The sequence below is a fragment of the Typopeltis vanoorti genome, chromosome 16 (genome assembly GCF_054136105.1).
Source record: "Typopeltis vanoorti isolate ZY-2024b chromosome 16, IOZ_Tvanoo_1.0, whole genome shotgun sequence".
In the NCBI taxonomy this organism is placed as follows: Eukaryota; Metazoa; Arthropoda; class Arachnida; order Uropygi; family Thelyphonidae; genus Typopeltis; species Typopeltis vanoorti.
This window is the reverse complement of record NC_143564.1, coordinates 3,365,740-3,384,852: the sequence shown is the minus strand read 5'-3', so window position 1 is coordinate 3,384,852 and position 19,113 is coordinate 3,365,740. Positions and strand designations below refer to the sequence as shown.

Below are 19,113 nucleotides of genomic sequence, written 5' to 3'. Positions count from 1 at the left end.
ACTAAATATAAAGTACTTGACTGAAAATTAAATATGATTTGCAGCTAAAAAAAAGTAAAACTAATTTTTTTTTTAAAATGAGAATCATATCCATGCAAGTTTTATCTATTCTAAAAGTACTATAGGTTGGCTAAGGGTAAGATAATCTGGAAACTCTGCTCTAGAGACCAATTAATCATGGAACTTCTACCCCACACCCTGCCCTAGGCCACTGTAGACCTCCAATAGGCAAGGGAAGTTGGAATCTCATGAGAATGAAATTCATCTATCACCCAAAGACATTACTAACATCAATACAAGATATGAAATTTAAACCCATAGTTGGAAAGTGCAAGTACTATCTGTTTGACAAACCAGGCTAGCAAATTATTACAAATATATGATAATAAGCAAAATGTAACAAAAAAAAAAAAAATAATATCAGGTGGATTCATAAAATAATTTGGAACAAAGGAAAAAATGGAAAAACAATTGCACAAGGGCAAAATATGCATTCTGGAATAATAAATTAATAATGACATCTGGAATGAATAAAGAGACTAAAGTGAGAATAATAAAATCTTCATTTGGCCAACAATGATCTATGAATATTAGGAATTATGCTTTCAGAGAGTACTGAAAATTTCTTTGAAGGATAAAAATACTAACATAGATACTAAGGTTAAAGTAAACTGCAATAATAATGATTATAAAAGAATGTCGAAAAGGGAAGTGGAAAATTATTTTCAGATACATACTTAAAAAGTATAATGATGGTAGCATGCATGTTTTTGCTACCATTATTACAGTAATGCTGATGGCAGACCATGTGTTGGACATCCCCTAACAAAGAAATGGAAGAAAATTAAAGTACTAAATTGAAGCTGTTACAAGTCAGAGAGATGAGTTTTATATGCAGCTTTGGCAATGATGTGTTTATCTATGAACTTTAATAAGGATGGCCACATTAATATACCAGCAATTTGTGGGCTAGTCATTTTAAAGACACCTTCAGCCTGAAACCTGTAAACTACTTTATGTCTGGTCTCAGAGCACATTATTCTTTTTTATCCATTACAATTCTGAATTGTTTTTGCAATTATCACTTTTAAATTCAAATTTAAATTTGATTTTTAATGCCTTGTGTTCAATGTGTGCATTGTGCTCTGAGGTTGCTGGCTTGAAATCCAGAATATCAGCAACTTAAAAAATATTATATTTTATTATGACCTTTTTCTTGACCACTAGTATTAATAAATTAAAGAATGCATGTTAATTCTGTATGTAAGTCAAGTAAATAATAGTTTAATATCTGACATTTCACTGACTAATATCTGTCAGCATTTTCAAAGGATACACTGGTAAGCAATAGAAAGTAACAAAAACTAGGAAACTAACCGACAATTCTAAAAAATTATATAAACTTATCACTGTGCGTGATAACAATACGATATGTGTGTCTCAAGTACAACGTTTTATTTGTTGAGATATTTATTGTAATTTTCATGAAAGGTCATTTCTTTTTGGTTAAATGATCTGATTAGAGTTTTCCATATATCTGGTAGGATTAGGCCTTGATTGTTATTTAAGTTACCTGTTGAACGGGCGACTGTAGCAGCTTCTTTGAATGTTCTGGAAGGGCAGTTCTCTTCTATGTAGGGCATATGACTCATATCCCATTCAATATTATGGTTGGTAGAGGCAAAGTGGGAAGAAAGGTCTGATATATCTTGTCTGTTATTCCTTACATAGCCTATGCGTTCTTTCTTTCTTGTTTCAAAACTTCTAGATGTCTGTCCGATGTAATTGATACCGCAAGAAGCCAAATTAATGGCTTCCACAACACTATCAAGTTAACGTTGGAACTAGAAAAGGATAATAAACTTCCATTCCTAGACGTCCTTATCAAGAAACAAACTGACAATAGCATCAACCTGTCGGTATATAGAAAACCTACTAACACTGGGCGCTACCTCCATTTCGACTCATCTCGCCACATATCCCAGAAACTTAGCATTATCCATATGCTCAAAAAAAGAGCTATATAGTGTATCACAGGCCCTGGCGACTTACAAGAAGAATTAATGAAAATATCCAGAGATCTATCCCTAAATGGCTACCCTATAAGAATCACCAACAAGATTCTCTTTAATGACATATCGCAAAGACAACGAGATGAAACCCAATACATCAGCTCTATAACAATTCCATTTGTTAGTACCATATCCAAAAAATTAGCTCTTCTTCTAAAATCATATAATATCAGAGTAACCTTCAAACCTATTGAGACCATTCAAAAGTTTATAAGATCACCGAAAGATAGCCATCCTTTCTACAAATACTCTGGAGTTTATAGCATACCCTGTTCATGCAGTATCAATTACATCGGACAGACATCTAGAAGTTTTGAAACAAGAAAGAACGCATAGGCTATGTAAGGAATAACAGACAAGATATATCAGACCTTCCTTCCCACTTTGCCTCTACCAACCATAATATTGAATGGGATATGAGTCATATGCCCTACATAGAAGAGAACTACCATTCCAGAACATTCAAAGCTGCTGCTACAGTCGCCCGTTCAACAGGTAACTTAAATAACAATCAAGGCCTAATCCTACCAGATATATGGAAAACTCTAATCAGATCATTTAACCAAAAAGAAATGACCTTTCATGAAAATTACAATAAATATCTCAACAAATAAAACTTTGTACTTGAGACACACATATCATATTGTTATCACGCACAGTGATAAGTTTATATAATTTTTTAGAATTGTCGGTTAGTTTCCTAGTTTTTGTTACTTTCTATTGCTTACCAGTGTATCCTTTGAAAATGCTGACAGATATTAATCAGTGAAACGTCAGATATTAAACTATTATTTACTTAACTAACACACAGAATTAAGTCTTTAATATATTAATATTATATTTTGTTTTTGTGAAGCTGTGAACACTACTTGAACATTAAGTGGACTGAAGGATGTTCAGTTACTTCATTAACATATGAGATTGAAACATGATTAATTTTTTCTTGAGGCAGATGATGGAATCCTGTAACTATTGATAGCCTACTTGATAAGTGTGATCGAGTGAGTGGTAACAGTGGAACTAGCTGTAGATCCAGAAATGAGCTGTTGTGTTTGTATACAAATGCTAGAAGTATAAGAAACAAGGCCGATGAAATGGTTGCATCAATTGGGTCTGTTCACCCAAAGATTGTCAGAATAAGTGAGACATGGTTGGAAGAGGACGACATGCTGACAGGAATAGAGATGGAAGGGTATGATGTGTTTTGTGAGGATAGAAGGGGTAAAAAGGGAGGGGGGGTGCTATTGATGATAGAGAAAGAGTTATGTCCATACAAAGTAGAGATGTAAGAGGGAAATAGAGCCAGTGGTTTTGAGGCAGTATGGTGTGAGATAGAGGTGAATAGAATCAAATACTTGGTGGGATGTTGTTATAGACCTGGTAATGTGGATGGTGGTGATAGTGAAATGTATAGTCAAATTAACCAAGCAAATAAGAAAAGGGTGATCATTATGGGTGATTTTAATTATGGCAATATAGACTGGAATGATGAGATAGCAACTGGAAGTAAAGAAAATGAGTTTCTTGAGTTTTTGAGGAGGGATAACTACCTCAGACAGTATGTAACAGAGGGCACACAAGGATTGAGGGTCTTGGATTTGGTCATCTCATCAGAGGATGTAATTGTAAATGAGGTGTCAAATCATCCCCAATTGGTGAGAGTGAACATGAGGTGATTACCTGGGTGGTTGCCAGCAGTGCGAGGACCTCTGTGAGAAAAGGGTATATGTGGAACTACAAGGGGGGTTATTATGAAGAGATCAGGAGACAGCTTGCGGGTGTAGTGTGGAATGAGGAGTTAGCTGGAAAAGAGATCAATGGAGCTTGGGGGATTTTCAAAAACTGTTTAGTAGATGCAATGTCTAAATGTATTCCAAGGGTGAGAAGGTTAAATAAGGTGGGTGTGAGATGGATGAATAAAGAGATTAAGCATGCAATACAGAGAAAAAGGGCATTGTGGAGGCAGCAAAAGAGAAGTGGAAATAACCAATTCCATGAGGTCTATAAAGACCAAGCAAGGAAGGTGACTTGGTTGGTGAGGGTAGCTAAAGAGAGGTATGAACAGCAGTTGGCTAATGAAGCCAAAAAGAATCCTAAGGAGTTCTTTCGATATGTAGCCAGCAAAAGAAAGAATAATTAGGGAAGGATGACATTGATTGGAGAAAATGGTATAAAGACAGCTGATGCAGAATGTGTGGTGGAGATACTTAATGAGCAATTCATAAAGCTCTTTCAATCTTGTGAATGTGACTTCACGGAGGGATTGAGAGCAGTTGATGATGGGGAGGAGACACTAACTGTAGGTGAGCAAGAGGTGTATGGGGAGTTGAGTAAACTAAATGTTAATAAGGCTGTGGGACTTGATAATATATCACCACGTATTCTGAAGGAATGTGCCAGGGAGTTGACACTTGTCGACATATTTTTTTAATATGAGTCTTGAACACAGTCAAGTCCCTAAGGAGTGGAAGGAGGGCAAGATTGTGCCACTTCATAAAGGAGGTGATCAAACTCAAGCATCAAACTATAGGCCTATCTGTGTGCCAGGTGTTGTGGTTAAGTTGTTGGAGAAGCTTGTGAGAACTAGGATCCAGAGTTGGGTTGACAACAATGGTATAATCTTTGATGGACAGCATGGATTTGCTAAAGGGAGGTCATGTTTTAGTAATCTACTTACTTATTACAATAAAGTGACTGTTTCCTTGGACAGAGGAAAAGGATACACAGTAATATACTTAGATTTCGCAAAGGCTTTTGATAGAGTACCTCATGATAAATTGACAGTCAAACTAGAACAGATGTATTAGATTAGTGCATTGGATTGGAGACTGGCTATCTGATAGGTATCAACAAGTTGTGTATGGGGGAGTGATATTCAGGAAAAGGAAAGTCACTAGTGGAGCGCCTCAGGGGGTCTGTTTTTGGACCATTACCGTTTAACTTGTATATTAACGATATAGGTGAAGATTTGGATGGAGATATTCAGTTGTTTGCAGATGATGCAAAGTTGGGACAAACCATGAAGAGTAGTGAAAATGTGGCCTTATAAGAAGACTTGAATAAATTGAGTGATTTGGCACGGAAATGGGGATGTGAGTTCAATGTTGCAAAAATGTAAGGTTTTAAAATTTGGAAAACAAAGATGGGATGCAGAATTTATGCTTAGTGAGGATATATTGTTGGAGGTGGAAGAAATAAGAGATCTGGGGATGATAGTGGATAAGGATCTGAAATTTAGGGGACACATAGCCAAAATTGTGAAGACAACACAAAGGTTTCTGGGAATGATGCAGAGGACACTGACGTGTAGAAGTAGGGAGATTCTTGTTGCATTGTATAAGGCTTTGATTAGGCCACACATGGACTATTGTGCCCAGATTTGGTCACCTGGTTTTCAGAAGGATGAAGAGATGTTGGAAAGGGTCCAAAGGCGATTGACTGAGGTAGTTTCTGACCTCTGGAGTGTCGAGTATGAGGATAGATTGAGAAGATGTAATTTGCAGAGTCTGGTGGACAGGAGGGGAAATATGATAGAGACCTACAAGTTGGTAAGGGGTTGTTATAGGAGCAATGCTGGAGAAGTTCTACAAAAAATAGTGGGAGATCGGGGGAGAACCAGAGGTCATCCCATGAAACTGTATAAAGAGGGTGTGAGTAGCGGAGTGAGGTAGGTTTTTTTCGTCCAGAGTTGTAAATGATTGGAATGCATTGCCTGAGAGTGTGGTGTCTGGAAGGAGTTTGAATATGTTCAAGGCATGGTATGATGAGCTGTGTGTGTGTGATAAAAGGACCTTCCAGATGAGTCTTTGACTCCATGAGGTCTTGGGGTAATAATAATTCACATGCACAGTATTCTACAGAGGCCTCATTAAGTCCATGTTCATTTCAATCATTTCAATAAGTCTTTTATCAACATATGCAAGAAGAATTTTGCAGATGATCCAATACAATATATGCTTTTTCTTTCATCACCCCAAGATAAGCTTCTCCAGTTGGACTTCCCAGGTATCTACAGAATTCACTACCTACTCTCGTGTTTGATTATATTTTGGTCGGTCTGAAAGATCTGCCTCTACATGTCATGAAGAAAATAAAAATTCCATTAATTTAAGTTAAGTTTCATGAACATAAATAGTCTGGTCTTGATAAACATGAAGTTATTTGGAAGAAAACCAGAGTTACACAAAAGCAGATTTCTTATGTCAAGGCTCAAGGAAAGCTGTGAAGTATTATTCAATCACTTAAATCTCAATAAGTCCAATGGTTTATGTATATTTTGCTAACTCCTCATCTTTGCTTATTTACTAATTTAAAAAAAAAAATTTAGACTAGATTATTACTAGTGTGATCTCACTAAAGCATTAGTATTGCACTGTTGAATTTTTCTGCAAGCAAGTCAATCTGTTCCATTTGTTTCAATGAGGTAAAACACTGGCAATATTTTTATTTCAATAAATAGTCAGTTTTTTACATTGGTTATCCAAGTTTTCCTCTTTTCACTAATTTTCTCACAATATTTCATGTAGAATCCGTTTTCTGATCCTGCTTAGATCACTAAAAATAACCAGTTTTCCTTTTGTCAGATGCCCTTGACTGACTTGAAAAATTTCTCTCTGTCTTTCATACTAGAAACATCTATATGACTACTGACATGCATGCACACTAGAAGGTAAGCAAAGACTGGGTATGAAAAGCAAGATTTTACAGTCCCAACTGGTGTCCTGCATAGGTGCAGCAATGGAAACTTGCTAAAAGCATCTGTAGTGTGGTGTTGGAAGAATGACAGTACATTACGCCCTACAACTGGAAGAAACATGAGTTTGATTATTGTCGTGACGAGAGGAATCTTTATATGGGATTTTTCAATTGAACGTAATCCACGTGTTAAGGCTTAATGGAGTGAAACAGCAGTTTCCACATTTAGATGCATTTTTAATGGAACTTGTGCCATTATTTCAATTATTATACACATGTATTCACAAGAATGTAGTAATTTTTTTATTGCAAATATTTCAACCAGAAACTAACTGGTCATCATCAGCGCATCAGCATGATTACAAGGTGAAAACAAGCGTTAATCCTATTTACAGAGCTGAGCCATGGTGCTAGATGCCACCTAGTGGGTTGTCACAATAAATGATTATAATCATCCTCATAATGCTAATTATGGGTACAGACCATATTGGTCCATTCTAGTCTCACTACTTTTTTGAAGTCTACCCTGCCTTTTCTTTCCAAATGGTTTATATTTCATTATTTGTTTAGGATATTGGGTGCTGGCCATTGAGTTTACATATTCTATTCATTTTTGTTTATAATTGTTCAGTTTTTCTTCTATTGATTTCGTTTTTAGTTCTTTGAAAATATCTTTATTCCTTTTTTGGTCTAATGATGTGTATTTCGCAGTTCTTCTCATGAATCTCATCTCACTTGTTTTTATTCTTTGTTTATCTTGTTTGTTTATTGTCCAAATTTCGTTGCCATATAATATAATGTGGGCACTGCTAAAGTATTGTATATTTTCAAGCATGTTTCTTTTTGTACTATATTTGGATTGAGTGTTCCATTTATCAGGCCTATAATCTGTAAAAAGTTTGAAGTTTTTAATTTTATGTCTTTTTCTGCTTCATATGATATTTCACACCCAAGGTAACTGAAAGTATTTATCTGTTCTATTATTTTATTATTAATAACTATTTTACTTCTGACTGGAGTTTGTCCACAATATGCCATTGTTTTCGTTTTATCTATGGATATTTTCATTCCAAACTGTTCTACTCTAATGTTTAAATTATATATTGCTCTTTGTAAATTGTCTTCCTTATCTGATATTATTACCTAATCATCTGCAAATAATAGCATATTTATTTTTTTATTCCAGGAAATTTCTATACCTGGATTGCTTAAGGTGTTCCACTGCATTAATTTCATTAATTCTTGTAGAAAGGCTTATATGTTGGTTGTGCATGATTACTAAATAACTCAAGGAATTCACAACGTATACTGGAATATAAATTAAAATAAACTTTAATATATACTTCCTATGTTTCGGCAACGTCACATTGCCATCTTCATGGGAACATAAGATTAAGACACGTGCACTAAGCCACAGTAATACACCGAATCAAGTATAAATTTGTAAGACTATTCATAGAATCAGCCTCAGCCCTAAGAAACATGCCAAACCTCAACAAATTTGGATGCATGAGACTGCCCCAAATTGGGAGACGTACATCATGAGGACTTCAACCCAACGGCCAAGAATACCTAGCATAGCCCGCTAAGGGGCACCATCAGGACTTCAGGAAAAACAGTAGTTTCCTCGCTTCGACCTCATTTGCTGTTTTTAGTGCCTGCGTACACTTGTCTTAATCTTATGTTCCCATGAAGATGGCAATGTGATGTTGCCGAAATATAGGAAGTATATATTAAAGTTTATTTTAATTTATATTCCAGTATACGTTGCAAATTCCTTAAGTTATTTAGTAATAATATTTCATTAATATAAATATTAAATATTGGAGACAGAGGGCATTCTTGTCTTGTTCCTTGGATTTATAGATTGTTTTTCAGACATTTTTCCATTTATTTTTATTTCATTATCTTTGTATATATTCAATACTGTTTCAATATTGCTGGCCAGGTTGGCTGAGTGGTTAGTGTATCCGCTCTCCAGCTAAAAAGGCTGCGGGTTCGAATCCTGCCATGGGCATGGATGTTTGTGATTGTCTGCGAAAATACTAGTGGTGGTGGTCAGTGGTAGATGGTATTGGTGTAGATAATGAAGGTGGTCGCAGTTCGTTGTAGTTGGTGGATTGAGTGATGGAGACGGAGAGTTGTATAATAGGAGCCCTCCCTCGATGAGTCTTTGGACTTCCTGAAGGGTGTCACATAATAATAATATTGCATGTATTAAAATATTAGGTATATTTATTCTTTGTAATATATCAAACAGTATATATTTTTTTAATTTGTCAAATGATTTTTTGCAATCTATAAACAAAAGATGAGTTTCTAAATTAAATTCTGTTCTTTTTTTCTACGAGTAGTTTTAAACAATTAATCAAAGATTTGAGACCACAGATATGAGAGTTCTGAAAAGATTAGGGGAATGAACAGATAGTATCAATGGCAGCATCATATTAAAAATGAGGATATTAGGAAAGAACTTGACACTGTTAGCATTCAGGAATGTGTGAGTAGAGTTAACCTCAGGTGATGTAGTCACTTAAACAGAACAGGCGAGGAAAGGTTAGCAAAATAAGTACTCTTTGTCCTGATGGCATGAAAAAGACCCAGAGGAAGACTAAGATCTGGTGTGGACTGATACTATAAGAAGTGCATTAGAAGACAGAAATATAAGATCTGATAATACTGGAGTGTTGACAGGAAGTTAGTAATATGATGTAACTTGTTCATGTAGTACTATCATAAAAAGAACTAGTGAACTGGGTTTGAATCCCATTTAGAATGTGAAGAACCTTTATAAATGGGATTCAAACCCAGGTCTTTCCAAACAATGGGCGTCCAAACTGACTAAGCTATTGGGGCTTCTTGGCCTAATAATTTGTTTAGCTCTTAACATAGCCATATCTGTTTTTTAAATATATCCTGTGAGGAGTAATTTTTTTATGTTCCTTCCATCCATGAAAGGTTGTAAGCCTATAGTACAATGAGTAAGGGGGCTAAGTTTATTTTTTATTTTATTTTATATTTACTTGTTTTATATAATCTAGAAACCCAGTTTTAGAGATGAAATATAGAATATTTTCAAGTCAGTTCAGGTCTCTAATAAACAGGAGATAGAGAGATCTCAGATTGAGTAGTTAAATTCAACTCCCACAAATAGACGTTTGAAAGGTGGAATTCAAACCTACAGCCTATTGGTTAGAAAGTCAATAGGCTAACCAATGAGCCAACCAAGTGACAAATTGATTTGCATTTTTCTTATAATGCACCCAAGTAGAAATAATTTCAACATTGTTGACCATTGAAAACACAGTTTTGAACTGCACAGGTCCACATTACACTGATTTTTTTCAATAAATATATGGGAAAATTTTTGCAGATTTGCGACAATTTGAAAAAACACAAACAAGCCACATAGCCTAGAAATATCAAAAAAATTAAGAAAAAGGTGTCATGAATGGATAAAATATATACAAATTTATTATAAAAAGTTAAAATTTATCAAAACTTATGCACACAAACACTTACACACTGTACATGGTGCCATTCGCAGTCAAGAGAAATGTAAACAACATAAAGATGCAGTATTAAATCATAACTGCATAAAATTAACTGTTATTAATTAGTTAAATTTAATTAATTAGTGTAAATAAAATTTTTATAATGATTCATTCATTAGTGTATAGGATAGGATACTGTGAAGCAATCATATCAATTACACTACGCTACCACAAATGAAAAATGAAAACAATAATGAAAAAGTACTTTTTCATTATCAATGCATGAATTATACCTGTAAATAAATATGAATTTCATTTCCACATTACTTTTCATTTTTGATGTCCAATGTTAGTAATACAAAATACTGTATAACATCTACAGTGTTTCGTATCATGTAAGACAATATTGATGTAGGTACTGACAGACAGACGATTTAAACTTATGGTATCGACAAATACAGTAGAGTGCAGTAAGTGTATTTATTCTTCCTTATGATTTTCTTAATAACATTTTCTTTTCTCTAGCTTACTTTATTGTAAAAATACAGTATATAATACATATATGAGGGTGTGCTGAAAAGTTGTGATAATCATCATGAAGGAAATGATTGAGGCAGAACCATATAGCTTACACATCATCTACATATTCCCCACAAAGTGTTATACACTTGTTACAACGTTGCTGCATCATTTGTAATCCTCTAAGAAAACAGTCTTTCCCTTGTTGCACAAACCAGTCATTTTTGTTCTAGGTGTTTTATCAGAACTTTTCACCCCCCCTCCCCAAGTAACATATAAATTATACGTTAATCGACTGTTTATGTTATCAGCAAGGCTTCCGGTCAACAGAAGGCTATTAGTAGTTAAGTTTTTTGGGGGCAGTCAAAAGTTATACATGGATTTGGCATTGGCTGCGCAAGGGGGACAGTGCCTTAATCCCCACGTTGTTCAAGAGTCAACTGTATTATTATTATGGGCAACTCCAAGGAGTCGACAGACTCATCGAAGGAGGCCCTAACATCATGTCAAGAACAACTATTCGACATTCACACAGTATCTATCATACCTCGCCTTGAATTCATGCACGGTCAAGGCACCCACAACAGACTCTGGCAGCTTATTCCACTCATTCACCACTCTCCAAGTAAAAAACCAAACTCTAACACCCCTGCTAACGACATTCTTGCCCAGCTTCCACGTATGACCCCTAGTCCTCCCACCTGTTATCGAAAATATCTTCTGGATTAATCTTATAGAAACCCTTCAGTAATATAAATGTCTCAATCACATCACCCCTTTTCCGCCTATCGACCAATTTCTGCAACCCACAAATCTTCAACCTGTTCTCATAAGGTTCATTCCACAAACTTGCTATCATCTTGGTCACTCGTCTCTGGATCCTCTCCACCTCCTCCCCATCAGGAAGAAACCCTGGCACCCATATCTGGGCACAGTAGTCTAGATGGGTCTTATCAAGGCTCGATACACAGGAACAATAACTTGTTTATCTCTGCTTGTTAAAGTAATTTTCAGAAGCCAAGTGATTTGATGAGCTGATTTAGCCACTTTTGCAATGTGCCTCCTAAACTTCAAATCCCTATCCACCAACACCCCCAAATCCCTGGCTTCATCAATCTCCTGGAGTACGGTTCCACCAATGTGATATACTGCTGCTAATCTTTTCACCCCAAAATGCATAACCTTACACTTTGCCACATTAAATTGACATCCATTTTCCCTAGCCGAGTCCTCCAAACTATCCAAATCATCCTGCAAAATTTTGACATCCTGTGCACTCACAATTGCTCTACCCAACTTTGCATCATCAGCAAACAAGTGAACACTTCCTCTCAAATCCTTTCCTATATCATTGATGAACAAATTGAAAAGTAGTGGTCCAAGAACAGAACCCTGCGGCACACCACTAGTCACAAGTCGTCTTTTGGACTCAACTCCTGAATAAACCACTCTTGGAGATGGAGAGATGGTATCTCTCCATCAACCATCTATATCCATCCCCATCTGCTCCAGTTTACTGATTAGAGTTCCATGTGGTATCCTGTCAAAGGCCTTGGCAAGGTCCAGTAGAATCACTGTAAACCCATTACCCTCATCCAGTTCAGCCGTCAATGTGTTATAAAACGTGAGCAAGTTACTGAGGCATGATCTACCCTTCACAAAACCATGTTGTCCCCCATACAATATCCCATTTTCATCTATCCAATCCTGTATTCTTTTCTTGACTAATTTCTCCAAGACCTTGATAACGATTCCTGATATGCTAATCGGTCAGTAATTTACAACAGCAGTCTTGGAACCTCCTTTATGCAGTGGAACTATTTTCCCCTCCTTCCACCCCCTCGGGACTAACCCAGACCCGAGACTCAAATTAAACAAAATGGTCAAGGGTACCGAGAATTCTTTAGCTGCTTCACGTATGACACGAGCTGGTATACCATCCAATCCCACAGATGTATTGACATTGAGGTTTTGCAACAGACTACTTACCTCCACTTCATTTACCACAATTCCCGTATAATCTAATGTTTCATTCATTTCTGCAATGTCGCCACCTGGATGATATATTCTTGCAAAGTGCTTGCTCAGTAACTCAGCTATATCAACTGATTCAGTTACCTCCCTACCATCAGCATTCTTTAAAATCATTCTGCCATATACATTTTTTCTTTTACTTGCAACATATCAAAAAAACTGTTTAGGATTCTCTTTAGCCTGCATGGCCAATGTTCTTTCGTAATCCTTTGTTGCTTTTCTTACTACACTCGTTACTCTTCTGGCTTGCGCCTTATATCGTTCATGTGCCTGCCGGTCACCTTTCTTCTTAAATTCCCTCCATAGTTGTTTCTTTTTTTGCAGCTCAAGCTTAATGGTGTTATTCATCCATTTAACCCCTAGTTGATTTGTTATTCGGACTCTAGGTATACAGTCAGCCATTGCTTCATGCAAACGCTTCTTAACTGCCTCCCATGCACTATCAACTTCTAGTCCTTGCAGTTGTACATGCCATGGCACTGAACCAATCAAACTCCTAAGCTTGTCATACTTTCCAGCTCGATAATTCCACACCTTTAGCCACCTCCCAAGTCAAGACCCTATGATCACTCTCACCAATTGGTGGCAATGTGGTCATATTAGTTACAGCCAAATCCTCAGATGCAATTACTAGGTCATAGGGTCTTGACTTGGGAGGTGGCTAAAGGTGTGGAATTTACAATTAAGACAAGGGATAACTATAGCAGATAGTTATCCCTTAATAACCGCATAAAATCCAATTCCTTCCTCCCGTGTGTCCTCTCCTCACTCCCATCAATGCCACCATAGTTGAAATCTCCCATAATAATTACCCTCCTTCCACCCATTTCTTCTATTTGCTTGTGCATATTATCTCCACCATCTTTTCCATCACCTGGTCTATAGCAACACCCAATTGTATATTTTGTTCTGCTAGCCACAATCTCACACCAAATGGCCTCAAATGTGCTCTTTTCTCTATCCTGCAATTCAACTTCTATTCTGCTTGGCTGCAGCTCATCAGCTATCATCAATAATACTCCTCCCCCATTTTATTCTCCCTGTCATTCCTGAACACACTATACCCATCACATTCAATCCCACTAGCTATATCATCTACAGTCAGCCATGTTTCACTAATGCCAATAACCTGTGGTCTGGAAGTGCCAACCAAGGCCAAAAATTCTTCCTTCTTGTTCCTAATATTCCTAGCATTAGTGTACATGAAGTGCAGACCCCCATTAGCCCCATCCCTATCTTGATGCCTTATACTAACTATCCCATTCTGATTTGTTGTCCTTATTCACTCGGGCACATTATACTCATTCATACACTCAAATGCCTCCCTAAGGTCTGCATATCTACTCCCCCCCCCCAATAAATCTAGTTTCCCTGATTCTGCACATCCACTTCATTCAACAACACTTTTTCAAGTCCCCTTACACCGAATCCATTCAAATGCAAACCATCCATCTTATATAGATCCTTTCGCCCATCGAACTCACTCCACACGTCCACAAATTCCACACCACTCTTCATGCATAACCCACGCATAAAGTCATTTGCAATTATCCCTCCTTCTAAACACTTCACTGTCGTACCGCGGCAAAGGACTGATCATCCTAACTCTCTCGCTCTTTTCTTTTGCTACCTCATTCATTTAGGTCCTCTATCATTTCCATTTTATCTCCTTTCAAATCATTCGTACCTGCCACAACTATCATTTCTTTCATCCTTTCCTTTTGCTCTCTAATAGACTTACTTACGTCCTTGATGGTCGCATCAGGTTGGTACGATTTTGTCAAATTCTCTACTAACACACCTCGTACTAGCGAATCTCCATATAACACTCGCTCCTTCATTTTGTTTACGTTCACAAACATACTCTTATTTTTCCTATCATACTTTTTATTATTGGCTGGTACACTCGGTAGACATTTGTGCATACGCTTTAGCTGCCCTTTTGCCCTATGTATTGCTCCGCTCAACAACGTGATCTCACTCATTGCATCTATCTCATCTTTTTTATTAACTGTTAAACCATTAATTTCCTCTGTATTAATACCATCATTCACCCTTTCTACATTCACGCCCTCACAGTTGTTCTCTGGTACAACCTTGCAATTTCTTATTATATCGCTATTATCTTCATTCTGAAATTTGACAAAACTATCGCACTCACGACCTGAAATACACTTTAATTCCTCATTTTCCTTACATTTTCTACACACATTCACTCCATTATCATCATCTAACCATACTCCAACCGCTCTCCCCAAAGCGTACATTTCACAGATAGTACACTGAATAAACTCCTTTATATTACAGTTATTTAACAAAGATAGCGAACCATTATTACTAGCCGCCATTTTCCTTTTTACAGGAGCCATGTGCTCGCTTCTATCATATTTTATCAAATTAATAATTGAAACACCAAAAACGCACAAACAGACACACTAAGATACGCAAAGCAAACAAAACTACATAACATTCAAGCAAAATTGTCAATGATAACTTAAAATAACATTTATCTTATCAGGAGCTCTCAACAAACACTACAGACCATGAATCCCTCTAGCGGCAGCTCTCGAACGTATATATAATAGCTATCATCCTTGTATTGGATAATTATAATTGCTCATTCCAGAATTGAGCAGTAAATGTGCATGATAGCATAATTCACTTTTAAGTTTTTTTTTTTTTTTTTTTTTTTTTTTTTTACCACTCAGTGGTTAAAAAAAAACTGATAATGTCTTTATAACAAATAATGAAGTATTAGAGTAAAAACTGTCATTCATTTTCTAGCATGCCTGACACATATTTTTTTCTAAAAATTTTTAAACACTCACTCATGCTCGTGATGATGTGAATTCATAGGCTTGGCTGGAGAGCAGATACATTATCTACTGGACACGTCACGTCAGAAATGACTAAAAGTACTAGGCAGGAATAAGAATTACTAACAACCTTTGGCATTTGATAATGCATAAGGTTAGGGAAAAGAAGTCTTACTCTCTGCTTTGTATTTTAAGATATTCAAACAAATCAAGGTTCACAATCTCTTGTAAGTAAAGAAACGTGGTGGTATGAAATTTATCCATAAAATGAGTGTTGTACTTACTTGCAGCATATCCAGAAGTCCTTGAACACAACCTGGTTCAGTTCCATATTCATCAACAAGAATACTCCCAAGGTATAAAAAACAGGAATGTTGATGAACTTGATAAAGCTGTACCATCTATAAGGTGACATAATCAACATAAAATTATTATGAAAATAAAAAAAGTAAAGGAAACATATATAAAAGTAATTGTATAAAAAATATTATAAACACTATTGCTTCACCAAAAAATTAAAAGAATGACTGTAGTTGATATCTACAAACTGGGGGATCCTTCCTAATGCAAAATGGATACGCTCTGAAAATGACAAATTTCTGGTTTAATGTTTAAATACAAAGTATCTTACAGAATTACTACTAAAAACAACATGATGCATGTAGTAAACTAATACTGACAAACTCATAGGATTTTTGCTGACAGATTCAGAATTTAAGTAACCTGGGGTGAAATTTGCAGATCAGATATCCTGCTTACTGACTTGAGGAATAAAGAAATATGAAGAGATATATGGGAAAATCAATGTAAATCAATTTTTTTTTGGCCAAATGTAATTTCATGTTTCACTGTACCTTACATGTTTTGCACAAGTGACTGTGGCTTTGAGCTTTTAAGATTCAGTGCTACAGAAGATACGAGCAAATGATAAATTCACCAGAACATATTTACCTGAAATGTTATTGCAAATAGATAGCAACATTCTCTGTTAAAGGTGCAACAAAAACGCTGAATCTGAGGAAGTGAAAATCCACAAGAAAACTACATTCCTTAACCGACTGTGCAGTATGACCTGGCTTTGGATCTGTAATTGGGTTGGCAGTTACTTGTGGAATTCATGGTAACAGCTACACTGAGACTTAACATGTTGCAAAAATCATACAATCCTTTGACACTACAAGGATAGGTCTTCCAGGATCACAAGTGAAAATCATCAGGAATGAGCAGTTGGACCTGACGTCCAATGAATCAGATAGATTTAGAAAATAGATAACACAACAGGCATTCTTAGGTCACCAAAATCTGACTTTTGTAGGTTTTTCTTTGGAGGGATACATAAAGGAAAAATAACGACTGAGAAAAAATAATCTAATTTCTATTCCATTACAATAAGAATGTTACAAAACACCTAGTAAGTGAAATGGATATCTACTATAAGCTCTTAAAATTTGTTATGATTTCTAACTTAAGTCTGTGATTATCAATATTAGTTAAAAAAATAATATATTAGGTATTTCACAATTCGTTATTAGTTGTAAATCGGCAGAATGAGTAATATTGTGGTTAGTATTTCTTTTTTTTAGGAGATGAATTGGGACTGCTTAAGAATCAAAGTTAGACAACTTCAACTCTTAATAAGAGGCCTCCATGTAGCCCATCAGGAATGCAGAGAATCAAACGAGACTTATGATCTGATATCCAATCTTCACTTTACTGAGTTAACCCACAATAACTTATTCAGCACCCATTTGGATTATTACAAATCAGATGTAATGACAACAGGGAACCTTAATTAAACAGAATTGCAAATAAATATTATCAGCATAAGCATCAATGAAGAGAGTTGAAGATAGTAGAAAATGCAGAGATGGATAAGACAAAAACTGGGAGATGATTCTATATAAGAATTACACGATTAATTTCTTAAATGAAAGTTGATGTGAGCATATTTCAAATAGTGATGTGAGGACATTTCAAAATGCAGAATTAGACAATGAGACTTATTTGTACCTATAGTACCACAGAAGATTCTACTAAAGAAGAAATGGAGGAATTTTTCACTTAATTACAGAGAAGAGCTGATATAAAGAAAAAGACAAAACCAACTCTTGTTCTACTTGAACATCAACTAGGAAATTATCCTTTCTTTTAGTGTTGCATGGTGATCAGCATTCATTTTAAAATTATGGACTTTACAACCGTGTTATAAATAACTATTTTAATTTCCCGACGTTTCGACCTTCATATTAAGGTCATCATCTGGAGTATATACAAATATACAAGGACAAGCTGAGTTACATTTCACACAGTAAGTTACAGAAACAATGATTTGACCACTGGTTATTCTACTGGCATGACCTCGAGTGAAGAAAAAAAAATACAGATAAAATTACAAATTAATTATTTATCAAAGCTAAATTCTATTTAAGATAACATGAGAGAAACATTCTTTCTTATAGATAGTTTTCTTACAGTAACAATGATGTCCTGTTTTTAACATTACAACTGTTATATCAGAATTAGGATTCTGGATTATCTACAGTTTATAGTTAACTCTTAGGGAGAAAGGTTCTGTGGGTAGAATATGTGCCTTCTATATGCTTGGGATTTTCAGACCATCATTATTGTTCAGATTAGGGTGGTTGATAAGAATCTCACAGGCTTCCTTTCCTTAAATTTGCGTTCATACCATGTTTTGGTGTGATGTAAACAACTGGTGCTTTTCCAGTCACTTCTATGTAAAGTGTTCAGGGCATGATCAGAAAGGCCAGCTTCACCATAGTTATTATATTTAATGTGTCATTTATGTTCCTTTTGTGTGATAGGAATTGTGCACCGTTTCCCCTATATATGGTAGATTACAGGTGCAATTTTAATCCAAGGGATTGAGATCCATCCAGCCACAGAAGTTAACAGTCAAAAGGGCTCTTGCTTCGAAGTTTTGTTCCTGTGCCAAGCCTTTTACAAGAGTGTGTGTGGGGGGTCACGTTCCTGTGAGCAGCAGTTCCGACAAAGATGGGAAGTTCGCTAATAGCAGAGACGGCCTTTTCAAGATATTCCACCATGAGATTTCCTGATGATCTACTTGTGTGCTGAATTATCGCAGCTGTAACCTAGTGTGCCTGATCAAACGTTTAGCAGGGAAGAAGCAGAAAGTACCCGTAAGCCTTTAGGATCTAGGACTGTGTAATGAACTGGCAAGATTAATGCAAGACTGATAATTAATAGGAATTGCTTGAGATCGAGAGAAATTGAGAGCTATTTTTGTGCTTAGCTGAATGTTCATCTTATATGTAAGGGAAAGAAAAACAATTCTTTTACATGATCCTTAATGGCGCAGTTGAAAAAAAAAATTTTTTAAGGATCAACACAAGTGAAATACAGCAAGGTAGATTAAGGAATTGGTTCCAGCCAGATGCTTTTCCTAAGTCTACACTTCAAGCACATGAAATACCATACTTCCGGCCTTGAGGGGGGGGGGGG

General features: G+C 36.0%; 1 protein-coding gene across 1 annotated transcript in view; it reads right to left on the bottom strand.

Annotated features, from left to right (window-relative positions):
* Positions 1 to 19,113, bottom strand: part of Tnpo-SR (transportin 3) — a 605,621-nt gene that overhangs the window by 119,867 nt on the left and 466,641 nt on the right. The window contains exon 20 of the mRNA XM_090405918.1: positions 15,915 to 16,031. Within this exon, the coding sequence (XP_090262044.1) occupies positions 15,915 to 16,031 (117 nt within the window). The remainder of the gene's footprint in view (positions 1 to 15,914; positions 16,032 to 19,113) is intronic.